The sequence below is a fragment of the Ylistrum balloti genome, unplaced genomic scaffold (genome assembly GCF_031769215.1).
Source record: "Ylistrum balloti isolate Yb309-2 unplaced genomic scaffold, AGI_CSIRO_Ybal_v1 Utg371942, whole genome shotgun sequence".
NCBI lineage: Eukaryota > Metazoa > Mollusca > Bivalvia > Pectinida > Pectinidae > Ylistrum > Ylistrum balloti.
In genome coordinates this window covers 1-23764 of record NW_026782952.1, presented here as the reverse complement: position 1 = coordinate 23764, position 23764 = coordinate 1, and the positions used below count along the sequence as shown (strand labels likewise).

General features: G+C 34.0%; 2 protein-coding genes across 2 annotated transcripts in view; both read right to left on the bottom strand.

The window, feature by feature from the left end:
• LOC132563965 (C-type lectin galactose-binding isoform-like) overlaps nucleotides 1-18390 on the bottom strand; it is a 33155-nt gene extending 14765 nt beyond the window's left edge. Inside the window, exons 1-2 of the mRNA XM_060228720.1 lie at nucleotides 18318-18390; nucleotides 17572-17709 (exon numbers count right to left, since the gene is read on the bottom strand). Of these exons, the coding sequence (XP_060084703.1) occupies nucleotides 17572-17709; nucleotides 18318-18390 (211 nt within the window). The remainder of the gene's footprint in view (nucleotides 1-17571; nucleotides 17710-18317) is intronic.
• A 527-nt stretch (nucleotides 18391-18917) lies between these two features.
• On the bottom strand, nucleotides 18918-22307 carry LOC132563964 (tetranectin-like; the record flags this gene model as incomplete). Its single annotated transcript, XM_060228719.1, has 3 exons — nucleotides 18918-19165; nucleotides 21329-21496; nucleotides 22050-22307. Coding segments are annotated over 3 exons (674 nt in total), but the record flags the coding sequence as incomplete, so codon positions are not given.
• Between the last annotated feature and the right edge of the window lie 1457 nt (nucleotides 22308-23764).

Genomic DNA, 23764 nt, shown 5'->3' with positions numbered 1-23764 from the left:
TTTGTCATTGCAATCAATCTTTTCGGTGTTCATTCCCCGGATCGCTGACCGACGCTCGTTCCACGATAACAGTAACATTTTTAATAACTGAATCATTAAAGTACAGATTTGGATGCAACATCTCCGAATCAACTTTCCTTGAAAAAAGTAGGGATTCTGTCTTGTCAGGATCAAAAATAATACCCCATCTATTGGCCCACCTAGAAATTTTTTGAAGATCATTATTGAGTATATTACCTGTATCTTGTCTATCGCCCTCAATTAAGCCATATAAAGATGTGTCATCAGCAAATAATTTCACATTAGATAGTAAATCATCACCAATATCATTAATATATAACAAAAACAGATACGGACCAAGAACTGAACCTTGAGGGACCCCAGCCTGTAATGTTTTCCAGTTGGACTTGTATCCATCCAAGACCACTCTCTGTCTCCTGTTAGTTAAATAAGATGAAAACCACTTTAACATGTTATTACTAATGCCATACTTTTTCAATTTAAAAATTAACCCATCATGCCAAACTCTATCGAACGCTTTGCTTATGTCGCAGAATATCATTCTTGCTTCTTTACCTTTATCCAAATGCTTAGTAATTTCATCATATATAATTAATAGTTGATCAACAGTGGAATCTTTAGGTAAGAACCCCGATTGATTTCTGGAGATAATGTTATGTCTTGAGAGATAATTATAAAAATATTTAAAGGCAATTTTCTCAAGGATTTTACTGAAGATGGGAGTAACAGAGATTGGCCTGTAGTTGGATGGATCACTTTTTCCTCCTTTTCCTTTATATTTAGGTGTTACATGAGCATTTTTCCAGGAAGTAGGAAGTACACCTGCAGAGATAGATTTATTAAATATTATTGAAAGAGGTTTTATAAGGGATTGAGAAACACCTTTTATGAATTTGGGAGGGATGGAATCAGGACCTGCAGGTTTGTTAATATTAAGAAGCTTAAGTTGGTCGATAATGTCCTGTTCAGTTATGTCGATTGAAGAGAAATTAATAATTCAAGTGTACTTAAGGCTATTCTGAAATCTGAAATTATTAGGTAAGGTATATGAAAATTACTAGACATTTATATGTTTATAGATCTAGTGCACCTGCCCATCTAAGGTAAGAAATGTTTTCGATCGATATAGATGTTCCTCCTTGGTTTCACATTTTAGGTCCTTAGCATCTGTATGATGAGAATAATTTCATTAATTTGCTGAACTTTATCCTTAAATTACATTAAAAGGCACTACTCATGTGTTTGTGTTTTGTAAAATTGAATTCTGTTGAAAGCATTGATCAGCTAACATTGCTTTTGAAACATTGTCTATACATCTGATCACCAACCCAATTTGTGCCCACTGCACAGCCCTGGGAGGAATGTGCCTGCTTCGTAATAATCTAAAGTTATTTATCATAAAATACATTCCAAATAATTTTTTAACTTTGTACTGACTACGTGATATTGAAATATTAATGAAAACCCTACACATTCTACGCGGTCTGTATACTTGTATAATCCTCAATGTTTCTATCTTGTCTTTACTCCACCTTTTAGTCCTATAATATGGATGATATATACGTAAACGCGGTGATGACACCCAGTGGGGCCCCGTCCTCTACACACGGTGTTGGCACCCAGTGGGGCCCCGTCCTCTATACTCCAAGCGTTTTTCAACCACTATCTTTCTGTGTCCACCCCGGAACACTTGAAGGTTCCATGTGCAACTCTCCTCTTGGATAAGACAAAAGTGCTAGTTTGATCCTTTCATGTGCCAAAAAGAATATCGAGGTCGCATCATGGTATTTTGTAATGGCTTTGAGAATGGGCGTCGTCCTTTTGTAATCTTCAAAGGGGCGTATTATAATGTGATTGGTCAAGTTGTTTTCCCTCAATAGAAACCCACTCATGACCAATCAAGTAACTCCGCTTGCGCCTTCAATTGTACCTGGAAATGTTCCAGAGGTGCAGAGAGCGAAAGTGATTGTAAAATCAGGAAGGATCCATTATGGTGATACCCATGACAATGCAAAACCGGCGGTCTATTTGTATGTACTATAGTGACAATAACATGTCTATTGACAGTGCGATGTTAGAGGTAGCGGTGCATGTAAATGACAAATATATAACTATATCTCTAAGTAGAACTGGTAAGAAAATAAAGTCAATACAGTAACAACAATGGGAATATTGGACGTAAGAACATACGTTATTTCAAAAATACAGCATCAAGACATTGTCTTTTCTCTTTCCTTATCAATTTATCATCTCCGAAAAAAATACGCGAAACATTTCCACCAATTGATCAGTGTTCGTTTGTCAGTAATAAAATATCTACATAGCCAATCAAAGATTAAGGATCTGTTTCAAGACGACGCGGTATAACTCTGTATAAAATATGGTGTTTCACACACGAGAGGCAATTGATTTAAACAGTTACCATCATTGAGACCCCTGCCATATATCCAGCGACAATCAGCGGAAAACGTTCTGTCTAGATTAGCATATTCACGTCCCTCCATTGACTTTGTCTTTGAGACCTACCCATCCTGTTGTATCTGCAGGCAAATAGCTGGAATAACGTACGATAAATTGTAAAGACATTCCAGTGAGATGATCGTCATTATAACTTCCCTTATAAGAAACAGTTTTAAAATGTATTTCTGTATTTCGACATTTATTTCCATCAATCTTTATTTTCACCAGCCACCTCCATTGGTCCAATATCACTGACGAGTTAAAGATTAGAATGACAAACAACTATATGGTGTAGTTTGCAGTTTACTTCATTACTTTGTTACATTATATCTATAAAACTCATCTTTATGTGGAAGTAGGACATAATTCCATATCGACCAACTTCCAGCCTAATATCTAATACTTTTTAATACATCGTTATTTGCAGTTTTACCTATATATGTCGCACTCAAAGGTAAGCGCAGATATGACATTTGCGAACTACATTTTATGGCGGCGTAATTGACGTCATGATTCGGTTTTTAGTTTCCGCGATTTCAATGTTTGTCGTTGATTACTTGAGTATAACTCTTGAAGTCTTAGGTAGAAATCAATTAAGTTTGCATGAATTATCAACAATGGCCCGAAATTAAATTGGTAAGTTTGTTAGTCGAGTGGATATTTGGGTAAGATTTTTAACTAATATAAGCGCAGCAACCTTCCGTCCCTCTTTTTAATTAGTACATAAGTCACTTTCAAGTTTTTTTTACATTTCAAAATTTTCAGAAATATTGTCAATATAGGATTTAAGCTACTTTTCGAAATTTCAATTTCTTGGTTGCCATAGTTGTTGGGACATTTATGATTAAATAGTATTTTCAAATAAGTTGCTTTTCTTATTATTAAAGTATCATTTTGTTGAATTTAAATATAAGAATAGTGTTATTGGAAAATAGTCACTGTACTGTATTAAAGAATGCTTATTTCACGAACAAAAGTTAAAAAATTCCTGAATATTAAGTATATTTTGACGTAGTTTTATACATTTTGGTCATAAGATATTCATAAGTCCTTTATTTTCATCAATCGATAATGGTTCTATCAAACAATTTCATACCTTATTGTTTTCTTAATTTAGTTTGCATTTGCCTATAACAAATCCATAAGCAAAATCTGCAATATCGATTCCCAGCAAGATATCTGAAATTTACAACCTGTATGTAATAAATATAACTGGCAAGATTCCGCAATGCCTTTAACCTATACATGGAGATTGTAAAATGTTAAATCTTACTGTATATTATATATATATATAAGGAATGTTTTTTTTTTTTTTTTTTTTTTTATTCGTCCAAAGAAGATGTTTTTTTTTCATTCTTAAAGGTATAAGACAACCAGATATCAGATATCGGATAACATTTTTCGACCATAAGTCAGCTTCAACCAAGTGCGCGATGCGGGCCCATATTACCTCTAGTTTTATTAAGCGTTGTTTCATGGAAAGCAAAACTGTATATTTGGTAAAAACATCAAGCTTTTGTAAGTTATCCATAAACACAAGCTGGCCACGATCGTTTTCATACTACACCTGTGCATCGTTCCACTTCAGAAACTGTCGAATTTCTTCACACATAGATCATCCTGCAGCAGTATGTAACCCGCCCGAATACGACCTAGTATAAAAAGAGCTATGTCGAATCAAACAATTCCATACATTGGGTTTCAATTATCAATTTAAGTTGGCATTTTGTTTCAACTTGATTTTTTACAATCAATCGCGTTTTGCTTATGTATCAAAATACCAACATAATGCCTTATTTTTCATCCCTGTACTAATAACTCAAACACTGCTATACTAAACAGCCAATTACGACAACATTCATTGTGGGTAGATTTTATTGGACAATGTATCCTTAAAAGTCACATATTGTTATATAGTGTGTCATGTAGGTTAAACACATCTCCCAGCATTTTGTCTGTTCTACAACAACTTTATTTTGCTTTTCGAAGTCTCTAAAATGTCTTACTTCGGTATTGTTTGTAAATAGCCTCCAACTGCTCTGGAATGGACTTCGGGTTGTAATCTAGGAACCTGAACCCATGGCAATCACCAGTTACACGATTATAGCCAAACAAGAGACATTTCCGTGTTCACTAGGCAGAGAAAAGCACAGTGAAACAATCTGACAGCGGTGTTCGAGTAAATATCAGCAGTTGTTTTGTACCTTTTTCTGGAGGTATGTATTATTCATATCTCTCTGCCATTTCACATGCAGCCTCTACAGCTTTAAACTTACTGTCGATGTAAATAGTTAATCTAGCAATTATTTCCTTAAATAAAATAAAACCCAAGCCTTCCGGCGTGTCAACACAACGATTACGTATGGTTCAAGAAAAGAAATACTTACAAGGATATAATAGAATAAAACAAGATTAACTAGACGATCCTATAAATTGTGATCAATGTAAGTAACTAGCGCGTTCTGAGAGGATCGGGTATATAACAAGGGAATTCCAGGATATTAACAAGCATCGAAGGCGCATGTAAAATAACACTTTGGAAGCTTTTTATCTTTTCATTTCAGAAATATTTAGTCAATATTTAAGCAGTATTACAAACATATGTCTATATATCTAAGAAAAAAACACAAGCGTTAAGTTACAAATCCACTTAGATTATATATTGATTACAATGCCATTGCCGATAGGAGAAATATATGGAAGGTAAAATTTGACAGCGTTGAGATTTTGCGCGGTCATTTTCTTTATTTGAAACAGCAAACACCAAACAGTAAAATAGACTTCATTTTCAAACATATAAAGGTATCTACTGGTACCATTGTTGTAGCAACCAATTAGTTAACGTATTGTAATTATTGGACCGTCCATGTAAGGGAGATAACTTTGAATCGTCCTCTTTTTACTTGAGAATATGATAAAACGTACAAATCCAATTTTCAGATATTAACGGAATGTCTGTCTTTATACCAACATTTATCAAAATAGACGGAAAGAGGGTGTGTGTTCGTCTAGCATGCGAAACTCGTGAGTTACACTCTTACTGATATCGCAGGTATACAATTCAAAATAAGTTATATAAGTTTCAATTCATACCATTGCATTCTTATTACTAACTAATATAATTTTTCGTTTTATTGTGAAATATTATTATGCGTTTTTCGATTCGGAACATTTCTCACCGAGTTGCAAGTCATTACAGAACGAACAATTTTCAGCGGGAAAATGCACGAGGAGTCTTAATGATTGTCAAAACAACACACAAAGAAAAAAATTTTTTTTTTTTTTTTTTTCTTTGTTTCTATTGAATATTTTGTACTCCCGCATTTGGGAACAATTAGAAATAAACATATACACAATAAATACGTTACAAATACGCTCCAATCGTCAATATCATTTTCTCTGTTCAAGAACACGGTTAATGCTGCAGTAATGCAACACCGCTAGCCGGCTTTAACCGGTTCTGATGTGTGCGTATTAACTACTATCCGAAGAGGTTACATTCTTATAACGCTTTAAAAGTCCATCGTAAGTGTAAATTGCCCAACAGGATAACATAACATGGACATTGGTTCACCCTCGCCAAATCCATTCTTGACAATTACACACTGGTGGGGAATCTCGCTAGTGTTGTATTAATTTATTGGCAAAGGGCTTATCCATGCCAGAAGTTACGATATCTCGTTGTTTTTTAATGAAATAAACTGACAAAAATGCCCTCTTTTATTTATTTCATTATTAAAACCTTAGAAAAGAAATCCCATCATGCATTATTTTTTTTATCATTTCCCGGCAATACGAAAGACTATTGAAAGTTGGGGGATTCCCCTAAGAATGATAGTCTGACGCAAAGATATTGTACCAAATTTTTGGGGGTTTTATAGACTGATTAAAATTATTGTTCTGTTATGCTTCATATAGTGGATGGCAGCGCAAATCCAAATATAATTGACACATTAACATTTTTATGACGACGACGGTTGGTAGTTGTATTTGCCTTTTGGTAACTCCTTGCTAACGAATATGAAGAGGATTGGCAGAAAACCCCTAGAATTATGATATTATAACTTTGAAATAGGAACAGAAAAGAAAAGAAATTATTACATTTATCCCGATTAAGTAATGGCAAAATACCCTAAGATATCTTCTTAGTATTATTATGCACTGTGTGTAAGTAGTGATTTACTAACGGACTTTCCAGTTCTACAAATTGGCACATGACTGTTGTCAATCGAAATATAAGCCACCCAGTTGTCTTTATTGTAATATGTAACTAATAAAACGAATTGAACATTCGTGTGTTTTGTTCATAAAAAGATAGTATAGAATGATTTGCACCATGTTATTTTCAAAACCAAACAGAATTCTCAATAATTAAAAATGAAATTCAAACCTTAGTGAGAAACAGATGGAGTTTCCTGCAATTTCATTTTGAATCACTTAAGTATAGAATCAAATGGGACCTTAAGGTACCATAGGTTTGGGAAGAAGGACATTTACTGTCCGGAAATTGCAACTCAACAACAGGCAAAAATCAAATGATTATGTTTATCTTTCAACTGACTTAGTGGTAAGTTTCTCCTATTGCTGTTACAGCAAATAAGTTAGTGTACACGTTGTTTAGCAACCATAAGTGGAAATCAAAGATAAGAGAGACTCATCTAAATCATCTGCTTATCTTAATCTTTTCTACAACGAAACCATCAAGCTGTACGATAAACGTGATGATTTCAATTTCGCTATTGTGAATTTTCTATTTCTCGATAGCAATATTCCTGCATCTCCAATCTAACAGTCAGCTGACGACTTGTAGATGTCATGGGTTAAAGATGCATGGATATTGCTATCTAAAAATGGAAAATCCACAATAGGGAAATTGAAAGTATCACGTTTGTCAAACAACTTGATGGAAAGCTTTCCATGTTGGCTTCATTGTAGGAAAAGATCGAGGTACACGATTGGCGTAGTAAAAACATTTCTTGTTATTTAAAGAGAAGACGTCATCAACATATTTGAAAGTAAAATGGAACGAACTTTCAAGGATTTTGTGACCTGTTTTGATAAGCGCTTTCGTAAATTCTGACTCGTATGAAAACAAAAACACGTCAGTCATCAGAGGGGCGCGGCTGGTTCCCATAGGTATGCCAATACTCTGTTGGAAGATCTTACCACCAAACTCGACGAAGATGTTGTCTTCCGTATATTTTTACCGCCGTTCACATTTCATGGAGAAGAAAATCTCATAACAAGAGAACGAAGGCGATCCTTCAGCTTAGAATGGGTTAGTGTGGTGCACATGATGAAATAAACAGGTTTCTATAGATGAAATGTATTTTTAGAAGAGGGTGTTGAAGATTGTTTGTTTGTTTTTTTTTTTTTTTTTTCAAAATCCAACTATAATTAATTCCAATTCTTTAATAAACAGTATCAAAATAAGATTGTAACCTAGATTTTACAATACTTATAGTGGTAGTTTAGGAAAGGGCTTGTTTGAGCGGTTTGATGAGCCAGCTATCAAACGTATAAAACGTTTAAATGGATTCTTATTAAGTTTAGAGATCCCTTATAAACTGGGGATGTCCATATCCTTATCATTGATAGTCAATCTAAATGATTATAATACCGAAGCGTGATTACCTAGTATTTCGAAATATTTTTGAAAGATAGCATAATGTTCGTTATCAAGCAAGTCCATTTATCTTTGTATACAAGAAATTATCAAGTTATTAGTTACTTGAGTTATTACCTAACTATTATTATTTTGGGAATAGAAAACTTTTTTTAACTTCAATATGATGGTATGCATGTGCAAGCTTATAATATAAGTAGATAACATTTATTTTGTATGCAAGTATGCCATGCATGTAGAAAACCGAAGTTTGTTCCAAGTTGTAATTGTGGACAAATAAAGTATGTTTAAATAAAATTAGAATATAGATGGTTTTAATCAAATCAATTTGAGAAATAGGTATCATATCCTACTTCTTTGTCCATACATTAATGTTTCCTTATAATTATTACTAAGAGACAACAAATGATTATCATCTACAATTCCGAAAAAAAATATGTGTCATGTGCAGAAAATGTTAAAGCACAATATTTTCAACCGCATGGCAATGGCTTGAAATAACCTGACCACTAAGAAATAAAGAGATGAATTATATCAAGCTCACAATCATTAGCTGTAGGTACGGAAAACTGCGACGTGACGCTGGTGAAACGACTGTTTCACTTTACTTGTGGCATCGGTGATAATGAATAGTTCCCTTTAGTTAATTACCTCTATTCATAAACGTAGGAAATTTAATCATACAACTATGCGCTGTCGATCAATGTGATATGTACCTTGTACGTGCAAAAGTCCGGACATTTATAACAACCGTACATTCCATAATGTGATTGTTCAATACCGAAATGGATACAATATGTATTATCACTATTATATATAAATCGGACCGAGGGCTTTGTCCTTATAAAATACGCTTCGTGTTGGCAAAATCATCATCGTAACCCTCCTAGCCCATCTCTTAAGCTCGCTCTCGTAAATCCCATGACCTTATTTCTTTTAATAAAACACGCAGTAATTAACTGGTTTATGACACCGTCTTTTGTTGTTGTGTGAAGGCTGATTACACATGATAAGTATAATTAACTATTTACAGCGTTCAATATCACGTCCAAAATGTAATACTTTTTAACTTACAGTCATAGATGCCGAAACTATGTCATTAAATTAGGAAGCGTACAATTTTTTTTTCATCAGTGCCAAGAAGTGTATTGTAACGTTTTCAATATTTGCACCATATAACACAGATATAAAAATTTGTATTGAAAAAAGTACATTTTAGTTTATGAAAAATTATGACATTCTATGATGGTTATAATATAAATATCATCATTGAATGAAATTGAATTTTCTAAAATATAATTTCGTTGTTGCAGCGTTTAATTTCACTCCTGTGACTTTAATAATGAGTCAAGATTTTTTTCTTTTAAAGTTTGTAAGGCTTCATCCCAGGAGACTGTAAGCCAAATGAGCTTAGGCCTCATTCAGAAGAAGCTGTTCTATTTGCTACTAGCCCTTGAGTATGGATGGCTTAAATCCTGTATTCAAAAGCCTTTCTAACAAATATCTTGATATTTCAGATTTAGATGAAAGGGAAAAACATAGTCAACATCTAACCAATGATTGTCCGATAAAAACATCAAAGGCGACACAATGAACATATCAAACAAAAAGGTACAATATTGATTATAATACAACTGATAAGTTGATGAAAATGCCAGGATTAACGTGCTTGAGGTGCGTATTGTCTCATCTAAACGACACTCCTACAATAAAACAAATAAATGTCATGATATCCATTCTCATATTCAAACCATTAGTATTGAAAACTTCTACACAAGCATTTTATTGCAGATACCAGAAGTTGTCAAATGCAGCTATTCACTCTTTTATCAAAATAGATAATTACCAGGATATGATCAGAAGTAAATCATAATCAAAGTCATATTACTATCAAATTAAGACAATAATACTTGAATATAGATCCAGATTTTAAAGTCTGTATTAATATCAATGGATTAGTTCCCGCAGTATCTGACAGGTTAACTTTATCCTTTGATTTGAGAGGATGCGCTCAAAATCCTACCTTTACTTTAACAAATTGGTGTGTATAGGTAAGTCACAAAAAGCCCTTCACTTTGAAACACATTGACAGTAGGAGATCATTATTTGTAATGGAGACTTTGAATATGTATGTTGTCTACGTTTCACACGTATTAATAAGTAGACCACTATCAACCTGGCTATTGGTAAAAAGGAGTAAAAAAAATCCAGGCAAAATACCTTCTAAACTAGATGCACTTACTTTTGCACATTGGCTACCAATTTGATTACATTGCTGATTTCACAAATTATTTTTTGTATTTTTTTTTATTTTTCAAAGATTTTTCATACATACACAAATCAACCACCGTACACACATTCACGCATATGGAATCATCATCATCATCATCATCATCATCATCATCATCATCATCATCATCATCATCATCATCATCATCATCATCATCATCATTCATACATGCAACCATCATCATCATCATCAACAACATCATCATCATCCATACATGCACATACATCATCATCATCATCATCATCATCATCATCATCATCATCATCATCATCATCATCATCATCATCATCCATACAATCACATACATCATCATCATCATCATGATCATGATCCTCATCGTTGTCATCGTCGTCGTCATCCATACATGCACACACATCCATACATTATATAGATGCACCTACTTCATTATTCATATATAAACATTATACATGTATATCATCATCATACATACATACATGTATCATCATCACCATCATCATACATAGATACACATACATGAAGTTCCTCGTTAAACATGTATTACATCATCATACATATATATCATCATCATACATACATATATGCACATACATTATCATACATATAATGTATCGTTATACATGTATATCATCCTCAAACGCATCATCATCAGTGTCATTCATTGTGACTATGCATACATAATTACACATCATCCTCATCATTCTTATACATATCATTAACATCATCATCATGATGTTCTCACCATTGTTTCTAATATACAAAATGTACCTGTATACATTATCATCATACATGCACATACACCATCAGTATTACTCATACTGTACATATAGAAATATAGATCATCATCCACATATATCTACCACACACACTCGCACCAAAGAGGAAAGACAAAAATGAATACGACAGAGAAAGAGAGAGGGAAAGAGGGGAGGGAGAGAGGCACATGGTATTTCAGTTTTGCACAAATGTACATAGCATTAGGTAGACAGCGAGTGCAGGTAATGTCAAGGTCTTAGCAAAAAGTTATAAAAATATAAGCATATACAAATATCAAATCTTATTGATACATCCCAAAAGCACAACTATAGTTATATAGACACAAATAAAAATATGAGGATTTTTTTATTAAAACAAACTGATAGTAAAATTCTTGAATAGGTTTCCATTTTCTCCAGCCATTCGCAAACTGTTGCTTAGTGTGTTCAGTTTTGTTATTATAAATGTATTTTTGTGTTAGGTGATGATTAGTGTATTAAAGCATAGAGAGTTGCTAAGACATCGAATTTTATGAATTTAATACTTGATAACGATATCAATATGGTTACAATCTTGTGATAATTCGAAGAGGAAAGATTCTTTGTTATAAGAAAATGGAATATGTAAGACATCTAATAAAGTTTCAGATTTCTGGAGTAGTGTCTGAACCTCTTGATATTCCCATAGACAGTGCACAATAGTCTCATGTTCAAAGTTACATAATGTACAGAATGGACTAACAACTAACTTTATTTTATATAGAAAAGTGTCTGTTGCCAAAATATGATGTAAAATTCAAGCCTGAAACCATTGCAGTTAGCATTTTTTGTGACTAAGAAAGGTAGTTCACATATCTTTTTCCATTTTTCACTATTAATGTTGAATTCCTGATCCCATTGTCTAATTACAGTTGGTTGTGGTGCTGTTGGGATGATACAGTTATAGAAGTCTTTTGACCCTTTTTTATTTTTAAAGAAATTTCCAAGAGGAGTGGAATGGCAGGCAAACCAGTTGGAGTAAAAAACATGCTTATTATTAATCTTGATGTCTTTATTATACCATAATGGTGTTTTTAAGACTGATTCTTGTCTATAATATGTTCTTGTACAATAAGAACTGTTAAGTGTGTCCCAAGCTTTGAAGACACCTCGCTAGAAGAAGTTAGGGCAGTTGGATGCACAGAAGAGAATGCACTCATTTCCACAGTTATAAAGTTTTTGAATGTCAATCATTGATTTTAAAATTTAAACCCATTTCCCACGGGAATAAAAAGTTCTCCTTATCCAGCCTAACTTGAGAGAATTCATAAATGCTTGCATATCAACCATCTTAAGTCCTCCTTGAATATAATTTTGTATGACAACTTCTTTCTTAATCCTGTGACATTTACCATTCCATAAAAATTCAAAAAGCAAAGAGTTTAATTGAGTGATAAATTTGACTGGTGGATTAGGTAGAGTAATAAACATGTAATTCAATTGTGAAATTAACAAGGATATTATAATATTTACCTTACCAATTGGTGTCAGATACCGTCTACTCCATGTTTTAATTAGGGCTTTAAGTTTAACAAGTTTTTTTTATCAAAGTTCATTTTTGGAATTTCACTCATATCTACGGAAAAGTCTACACCTAAAAATGAGAATTTATGTTTACCCCACTGCAGATTAAGTTCTGGTAAATATGTTGTATCACTAAATCTCCTACTCACTATCCAAACTACTTGTGATTAACTTGTATTAATATTGAGACCAGATAGAGATGCATAGTTGATTAACTCACTAATAGACTCCCTCATCCCTCTGACCCGTCTAATATCAGCCCTGTGTCATCAGCATACTGAACATTTAAGACTGCTGTATTCTCAATATCTATCCCCCTTATATACCCATTGCTTTTTATCCTTGCTGTTAAAACTTTAAAAAAAAAATAAAATAAAGATATAGGGGGCGATAGGGTCCCGTTGACGGCATCCGCGCTGGATGCTTTTTTGTTTAGAAATATTACCACCTTGGTTAATACAAGCATTTACATTAGTATTAAAAGTTTTTACCCATTTCCTTATATCGTTACCAAAATTAAAATACCCCATAACCTTATCTATAAAATTCCAAGAAACCGAATCATAAGCTTTTTCAAAATCAATTAACATTAACATACCCGGAATATTATGTTCCTCTGCATACTGCATGATATCGTACACTGTACGAATTTTTTCACCGATATATTTCCCCGATAAAAAACCTGTTTGATCCTCACTAATAATATTCCCTAACACTGTTTTAATCCTATGTGTAATTGCCCCAGAAGCTATTTTATAGGTTACATTTAAGAGTGAAATAGGTCTTCAGTTTTTTTTTAAATGACGAGGTTTATCTCCCTTTGGTATGCAAGTAGTTACAGCATGTCTTTGAGAAACTGAAAACTGACCAATTAAAAAGCTATAATTAATAAAACGTACAACAAATATCCCTAAATATTTCCAAAAAACTTTAAAGAATTCTGTAGTAAAACCATCCGACCCTGGACTCTTGTTATTTTTCATGTCCTTTAGAGCTCTTCCTGACTCATTAAAAGTTATGTGACCTTCAAGACTATCAGATTCTGAACTACTTAATTTTTTAATACTACAGTTTTGCAGATGAACATCTAAATCAACACTAATTGCCCCCCTGAACTTATATAAATTTTCATAAAATGATCTCAGCTCGGATAAAATATCTTCATGCTTTGAAGTCAAAATATTTTCTTTCTGAATTTTGGGGATTATTTTGGAGGTGAAATTTCTATTTTCTAGATTCAAAAAGTGTGATGTAGGTTTTCTCCTTCCTCTATCCATTTTGCTTTAACTCTAATCATGTTTCCCCTAATTTTTTTCAAACGAATCGACTCTAATGCCTTTTTTTCCGATATAGCTTTACTTATCTGGATTTTCTTCAGCTTCTATACGTGAAATTGTAACCTTAAGTTCTTCTTCTCTAAGACTGCTTTGTTTCTTCTTATAAGAAGCATATGAAATAGACATACCTCTAATTTCCATCAGCAAAGTTTCTAAGAACAAACGATCATTTATAAGAAATTGTATGTCACTATCAGAGATGTCATTTATAGAGTTGATATTATATACAGGTAGACAGTAGCTTGCTTTCACTTCTTCAATACATTTTTTTAACAACATCAAGGTAATCAGGGTCATATAATAAAGAATTATTAAGTTTCCACAGGCCCTTCCCTCTCTTAAATTCATTAAAAGTTAAAGTTATAAGTGGAGCGGAATGATCGGATCTATATCCTGGTTCAATTCTAGAACTGTTTACATTGGGGAGCAGAGATTCTGAAACTAGAAAAAAAATCCAGTCTTGCTTGTTTGACAGGGTTAACTCTTCGCCAGGTATAGCGTCTAGAGTCTGGATGGCGTTCTCTATAAATATCGATAAGATCATTATATTCAATAATTTCCAACATTTTATCTCTAGCTGCAGCATTGTTAATACGTCTATAATTATCATCATAGTCTAAGGCTGGATTCAAAACTAGATTGAAGTCTCCGCAAATTGCACAAATTATACAACACATATTCAATAAATTGGCTTCAAATGCAGCTTATCACTTGGTTAGTTTATTTTGAATAATTATGATTTTTCTTGGTTATATATAAAATTAGAATAAATGATCATTTCATGATTTAGCTAACACCAATGTGTCTAGATTCACGGGACTTTTTTTCTTAATGATTAGCTGTACAGTAGCAGGAGCTATTAAGTCAATTTCTTTTGCCGTGTTCGTCGTCTCACTGGTACAAATGAAACATATTAAGTCAGTTTACGTTGTTAATAAACTTTATTACTTCGAGAAATTGAGTTTTCGAACCGTCGTTGTTTGTATAACCGAAATGTTTATTGTTAAAAACATCAATGTCATTCAAACGCTTGTACGGGCATTTATATAGTATAGTTCAATCGTCCAAAAAACTGGATTCGTCAAAATTCGTCATTTTAATGGCCATTATTAGTATATTTTTGTTGGTGCGATTCAGACCTCTTCGACGAACAGTTCATTTAATCGGTAATCACGTTTGATTTTGGCTTGTAAAATTATCATTACTTATGAAATTGAGACTGTATCAATGCACCATAAACAATTTAACTACATATCTGTCGATGTCGCTAATCTATTCAGTATTGTAAGATAAATCGTTTGAAGAAGATGATCTTAAGTTTGCTATCCAATATTTACTGTTTCAGTACAGTACTTCACCTGTAACTCAAGCGATCGAGGAAAATTTGACTCTTATCAAATTAACCAACTTTAGAGATCATATCAACATGAGACTTGGGACACACGTGTTTATACCAATCATCAATTACATATCATTTGATGTGCGAAACGGTACATAGCATTATAGCAGAATTTCCTTATTGTCACTTGTTGGCGAATTTTGGTTAAACTGTATCGATGATTATACCTATTGTTTCAAGACTTTGCAAATGAGCAGGCCTGTACACTAATAGTGTAGTAATGTTCTGAGTTTGACCATGTCAATTTAATGAATTACAAAATATCTTGAAGAGCAGAAACGTTAGCAGCATCGTGGATTAAAGATGGTTTATAATAAGGATATCAATGAGTTTTTTTATTTACATTTTTTTTCTCAATTTTAAACATCTAAGTATACAAATATCAACAAAAACACTAACATCCATTCATCCATCATCCACCCGTCCATCATCATCATCATCATCATCATCATCATCATCATCATCATCATCATCTACATTCACATTCACATCCGATAAACTTCAGCGTCGTATGGCCTGGGTCGCTGCACATGCTCCACGACGGTTTCCACTGAGGCAGTGGAGACAAGTTTTCTTCACGGACGGGTCTCGATTCTGTCTTTATCGATCTGATCCGTCAAGGATGTTGATAAGGAATTTTATATTGCCAGAAGTTTATAACTAATAGCAAAGAAGATGAGGCAAACTTGTTGAATACATGTGCTATTCCATGTTAATAACATTTACTGGTTTTGACCCTGAAGTAATGCGGGCATTTTTTTATTTGTTTCTTTTTGGATAGAATCTCTAACCCAAATCGACTCCCTGGCTTTTATTATTTTACATATTTTTTCAAAGTAGTTGCTGCCTCTTTTATAGTAATTTCCCCCTCTAAACTATCAGAAACTATATTATCTAACTTTGGAACATTAAAAGTGTCTAAAAATTCATTCAAGTTCACATCATCTAGAAAGTTATCATCAATATATATAATGTTTTAGCTCTCTTTCTTCGTGTGTCGGTTGCAAATATGACTGAGCCCAGGACTGTCTGTTTAAGAAGTTTATTGGTGTGCGGACGTAGGGATGTACGTCCTAGAGATCGACTGTTTAATACAATTACCAGCTTTTATAGAGATGGACAAGGAAAATACATGTTACATTGCATAAGAAATAACATGCATCACGCCAACATGTTAGATATACTGATATAAGATTGGAGTACTGAATAAGGATTACATATTTAGTATCCAGGTGACCAGGTAAATTTGACATATAATGACCAAAGGATAAATAGGTAATGACCATAGGATCGTCAACTAGACACGAACCTAGGTGTGTGACATGTGTATATCCTTAGGACATATTGAACAGAATGATATTAATAAAGAATTTATTACATTTTCCAAAATATTTAATGATAAAATACCAAATTATGCTTCATATATTAATTTTCATAAAATGACCTAACCTTTTCAAGAATTTCCTTCTGCCGTGTCAATGTACCTTTATTTTCTATCTCTAACTTTGGAATGATTTAAGGTGTGTAGTTCCTATTTTCTAAACTAAAAAAATATCTTGTTGGCTTTCCCCCTTTTTCCTGCCATCTTGCACGAGATCTTACTATGCTACCTTTAATCTTCTCTAACCTAATAGTTTCTAATTCCCCCCCCCTTTTTTTTTTTTTTTTTTTTTGTCTAATTCCTAAATGTCCACTTGCCACTGTTGTTCCATATCCTGAATTACTTTCCTTAGGTTGTCTTCTGTATTATTTTGTTGCTTCTTTCTATATGAAGAATTAAAAATGGTTTTACCCCTGATTTCCATTAACAAAGTTTCCAGAAATAACTGATCATCAATGACAAAATCTATTTCTGTATCTGGAATACTAGCTATACGTTGTCTATTATATACTGGAAGACAGTATTGTAATTTCCATAACCCCCTTCCCCTCTTGAATTCATTGAATTTTAAGCAGAGCACTGGAAAAAGAATGATCTGATCTATATCCCGACTCAATAGATGACTTTCTTACACTAGATAAAAGGTTGTCCGAAATAAGAAAAAAATCCAATCGAGCCTGTTCTAACGGGGTTTTGTTCCTCCAGGTATACCTTCTACTTTATGGATGTAGTTCCCGAAATACATCTACCAGTGACTAACTATCAATAATTTCCAAAACTTTATCTCTGGCTTTCTGGTTATTAACATTTTTGTAACTGCTATCATAGTCTAAATCTGGATCTGCTACTAAGTTGAAGTCTCCACAGATGATGTGTTTATCATTCCCAAAATAATCCACTGCATCAGTTAAAAAATTTAAAAAAAACTAGGAGAATCAGTGTTTGGACCATACAGTGTGACCAAAGTAATATTGTGACCTTCTGCTATAATATCTAGAGCCAATAAATTTCCTGAATCATCTTTCTTTTCACTTTTCAATTTTGTTTCAAAATTGCTATTAATTAAAATGGCTACCCCCTGGCGTTGGATATAAAGAGTTTTAAAAACAATCTAACCCCCACTGATTTCTGATATAATTATTGTTATCTTTCATAAAATGCTTAAACAATAAATACCATACTTTTTCGATTTCAAGTAAGAATAAACGTCCTTTCTTTTAACATTATTCCCTAGACCCTGACAGTGGTAAGAATAGATATACACTCCATTACGAGATCTTAGAGCTACCGCTTACCCTCTATAACTATACATACAGGTAATATAACCCAGACCGAGAAGAAAGAGAAGAAGAAAGAAAGAAAGGTAGTGGTAAAAGATATAAAATCTTATCAATAGGCCAAAATCTTACACAACTGAGAGTTTTTAAATAGTTCTCGTCTGTTACAAATCTTTTTACGTTTGATACTACGTGGCACCGTAGTAGAACCCGAGTCAATGCACCTTACAATTATCAACAAGGACGCGGAAGCACGTTATATGAGTTAATTGCATCTTCTTGGCAAACTTTGTCTTCTTCATGATCTTTTCCTTTTCTAATAAACATTAATAGACGGTATTGACAATATCACAGTTGGTAAAACCTACACCAGTTTATAATAGTAGCATCCATTCATATAAGATCGCCGTGGTCACTGTCTTAATTCATCCGATTGAACTTTTGATTTTGAAATTCATAAAAATAACGCGAAGTGAACCATGTGTACAATATTCTGTGCTTATTACTCTGGTTGATATTACAAATATATTTATGTCATGTCAAGAGACCAGAGCAGGTTTGCTGTTAATGATTTTGAAAGATACTACTTGAATTCAATATGACGATATTGATTCATAACAACCATGTAATCCGACGCAGTTTCTGCCAAGAGTGAGTTTGGATTAATAAAATGAAGTTTTTGTTACATTTATATTGAAAGATTTCCAGTTTTGGCCAATCAACAGTGACATTACAAAGTAACGTCGATTTAAGTATGTTATTGACCGATAGCATTAACAAAATTGGCAAAATGCTTATTTTACAAAGAATTGAATTGCATGGTCATAAATTAAACAAGGTCGGGTCTCTCGCACAAATAAGTGAATGTTAATAAACAATGATCATCAACGATACCCCCATCATTTGTCCGAGCACATTCGGCTGTGAATTTGTTTGGTGTATACCCGCTGCTGTAGTCATTTAGCTGCACATACGACCAGTAGGAAGTGTCTAGAGTGGTCCCGTCCAGCCATACCCATGTTCCTTCTTCGACTTTGTCGTTGACACCTAACCATACCATTCCGTCAGAAATACTGTCTGCAAAGTAATGACTGAAATAACTGGCGATATCATTTCAGTGTGATCATCTTTAATGTAAAAGTTCTTTTTCGAGAGCTTACACGGCTTTACCTTTTGTGTTTCGATATACATCTGTAAAGAAAAATGTCAATTTATGTCGTTCTTCGAAATGAAATGTTAAAATCAGGCCTTATCCAATCTGCTTTTACTCTTAACTTGCCGGTAACTTTTCTTTTTTCTTTATAAAGAGAATATAGATAATTTTTTAATCACGTTTGCATGTTACGCGATACCGTTACTTAAATATACTGGACAAAATAAGTTAAGGATCATAAATTGTGACCATAATATCTTTAAAAATTCAAATCATGTATTGCCGGTAATTGCACTCGTAGTTTCTCCAATATGTACCTAAAGTCATGTCAAAGGTGAAAGCACGTGCATCTGAAGGTCTTGCCGTTCCGCTCTAGTTAACTATGGTGGTGTGAAAAACTGACTGGTCTATTACTACAGAGGAATCTTGCAGGTTTTGATTCTGTTACTTCTAAGCTAAAAAAAGTTGAATTTGGAAACATTTAATCAATTTGTAACGAAAACTTGAAAAACTAATCATGCGAAGACATTTAAATGATATGGAAGCCGCGCGAGCTATAGGGCTCCTTCAAGCTGGTCAAACTCAACGAAATGTGGCGGCACAGCTTCATGTTTCTCAGAGCGTGATTAGTAGGCTATGGAATCGCTATCAACAGACAAATAACGTCCGTCAACGCCCCAGATCTGGACGACCACGCTGTACGACAGCCCGACAGGACAGATTCATTTGCATCACGGCACGACGTCAGCGGTTTTTGAGTGCTCCTGTCTTGAATCTTCAGTTTCAGCGTGCTACAAATCTAAGGATTTCATCCCAGACAATCAGAAACAGACTCCATGCCTCTAATTTACGAGCTAGAAGACCAGCAGTCCGACCAATTTTATCCAGAGGTCATCGACAATCCAGACATCAATGGGCCATTCATCATTTGAATTGGCAATTACGTCATTGGAGAAATGTTATGTTCACAGATGAGTCTAGGTTTTGTGTTGACTTCCATGACGGTAGGAGGAGGGTATGGAGAACCCTAGGAGAGCGCTATGCAGACTGCTGTGTTGTCCAGCATGATCGCTTTGGTGGTGGGTCAGTGATGGTTTGGGCAGGCATCAGTGTTGACTTCCATACAGACCTCTACATCATAGACAATGGATCTTTAACAGCTGTTCGATACAGGGACGAGATTCTACACCCTATAGTAAGGCCCATTGCAGGAGTTGTTGGCCATGATTTTATTCTGATGGATGATAATGCTCGTCCTCACCGTGCTCGTGTGGTCAACGACTATCTTCAACGTGAAGCAATCGTTCGCATGGACTGGCCAAGTCGTTCTCCTGATCTGAACCCTATCGAGCATGCTTGGGACACCTTGCAACGCCGGGTTTCAGCTCGACCTAATCCGCCACAGAACCGCCAACAGCTTATGATTGCTCTGCAAGAGGAATGGCAGCGCATCCCACAGATCAGCCACCGACGACTAATAAGGAGCATGTGCAGACGTTGCAGGGCAGTTATTGATGTCAACGGAGGTCATACTGCCTATTAAACTGCCAATTGCAGTTTAATGAGTTTTTCTTGTCTACATGATTAACTTGCTCTACTTCCTCTTACACTTTGATTTCAAGGGTGCTGTTACTCAGGGTTATCTGCTCTTGGTAGCAATTACCACAAATGAATTTGTTTTGTGTAATTAAAGACTAAAATGAATGTTCTGTCATTAAAATTTAAAATATAATCATATTATTATTTGTATGTAAAACTGCACTGTTTCAAGTTTATGATCCTTAACTTATTTTGTTCAGTATAGCATCTTACGTGTGAAGATGGTAGGCCTTTTATGTGATGCTAAGAGTAATACAGGCCCAGCTTTAACGGTTTACATTGCTTACAACGAAGGCATGAAAGAGTTTATACAGGCCTAGATTTACTTTAACACGGTTTTTATTTTTGGTAGAACGTTGTGTAAAATTATAACATATAAATAGATATATCGATTTATTATAAATTAAAATGTTTTAGATAACGAGCACGTTTTGATATTTTCGAAGAAAAACGGACATTTATTAAAACGTTGTTTGATTGAAACGTACCTATGTAATTGACAAACGCCTCATATTTTTGAAGACTGTCAATAACGGGAAGTCGGCCATATTCATTTTCACATTGCTCCTGCGCTTCGTCCCACGTCAGAGAGCTGTCATGTTTTTTCAAACAAAGTGCTCTATCCTTTAGTAGAACGTAACCCGCCCGAATACAACCTATAGTAAACAAAGGAGCGAAGTCGAATTAAAGACGATCAAATCTTGAGTCGCAAGTTCTTTACTATAATCCTGTCCTTGTCTTGTGGCTATACTTGATACATTGAATGCTACAAAGAAGCATTGTTTGGGTATATGTGTCTTTCTATACGGTACTGTCCACTAAAAATGTACTGTTTACTTTTTGTATTTAACATTGTGCAATTTGATATTTATTTAACACTCTATATTGTTCAACGACATACACAGGATCTAGCACAAGGTACACTTCTCCTACGGGATTCTTAGATGTTTTCATTTTAACGATAGTGATATATCACTTATTAAATGGCAATCAATATAAAAAATTTGATCAGGTGATCAATTATTTGTCAAACATTGCCGAAAGCTTATTTTACATGAAAATTCCTCAAGATGTCACAATGTAATATGGACTGCATGTGACATCATTTCATTATCGTATCGTGGTGTTGTGATAAATATATATCAACACGGCTATATGTTGTGTTTTGTACAGTCAAAGTCGTCCAAACAATGTTTCTGTGTATCTTACTTTCTATGTGTTTGTAAATGACCTCTGACTCGTCGAGAATGGACACCGTGCTGTATTCTAGGAACCGGAATCCATGACAGGTACCAGTGACATTACTATAGCCAAACATCAGACAATCGGTATCCTCCAGACAGATAGAAGTACAGTCAAACACTTTGCAGGCAGTGGTGGTGTATACAACGTCACCACTTGTGTTGTACCAATGGTTATTCCAGTTTCTGCTCCAGTACCCGGAAAGGCTCGTTCCATCACACAAACCTGAGACAAGGAAAATATTTGAATTAATATTTCTATAATAGTTTATGTATATTTGTATGGATATTTTCCTAGAAAAAAATAAGCAATTATTCATTGAAAAAAAAAATATAATAATTCATTACTTGTACAACAGTACACTAACTGCTTATACAGTAGTGATGTAAACTTTGTACTGACCAATCAGAACCGCATGTCGTATTTGCTGCACTGGAATCTGAATTTAGATGCAAACAAAGCGAAACTCAAATGAGATTGTTTTTTACTTCACACACACATACATATTTCAAATTCACCTTTGATAACCTTTGTTAAGCAATTCCATAGTGATAGCTACAGAAAATGGTAGAAATTTTCGTTGAATTGTGTGTTCAAATTGCTTATAGTTTGATGTCCACTCAACGTCATATTATATGACGTCAACGATTACGCTACTGAATGCAATGCTTTCCGACAGATTTACGTTTGTGTGCGTGAATGTTGATTGGTTTGTCTGTTTGTATTCTTAGTGACAGAAAATGAAAGTTAATCGGTTTTCAAGAGACTATACTACAAATTACACAAGTATTATAGGTTATGATATGGTAACTACAACTGAACTCGTGTGTATTGAATAACAACAGTACTATTGTAGTGATCCCCCGAAAACCATAACGAATTAGAAAGTTAATCCTACCCTTTATAGTTTTTCTTCTTTATTAACATGTAGCTTTGTTTTGATCCTTTCCAAAGTTTATATACACAAAAATAAGGAAAACATTTAGCTTGTGGAATTCAAAACTGCCTTCGAGGAACAGCCGTTTGTTTGAACCTGTCTGATACCACAGCCAAAAACTCTAAATGTTTTACATACTTCTACACCACCTTTCTAAGCTAAGTATAAAATTCAAGCTTTTAGTTAATTTTAGATCTCGGAATATCAAAAAAAATCGTTGCAGCTCTATGGAAATTTCGTTCCATATTTACCAATAAATTAGCACACTTTTGTTTATTTAACCAGAACTGAAAGTATACTTGTTGTACTCTCTCACTTTGGAAATCGCTGAGGACGGTTGCCAGTGACTAACGTGAGCAAATTTCTGTTGTTGCTGGATGTTTATCTTACTTTACTTATGTTACTTTGAATCAATACCTAAAGGAACTTCCAGAAAACGTTCAGTTTTCCAAACTTCCAGTTTATTCGGCTACAAATATGCATTTACGTGCGTTAGGTTATTCAGTTTTGGTAATATGCTAATCCATATAACTTAATTCTTCTGAAAGAATTTACGCGAATGAAAATTATCTTTATTCAATTCTTGTTGATGTTAAAATGGAAAGTATGATCAACTGTATTCTGAATTGAATCGGAAGGTAATATGTATGCCATTTTACGAATAGAAAATATCTGTCACTTTCATATCGTCGCCACAGCAACATATTCGTAAGCAAAACAAAAAATAACCAATTATATTTTAAAA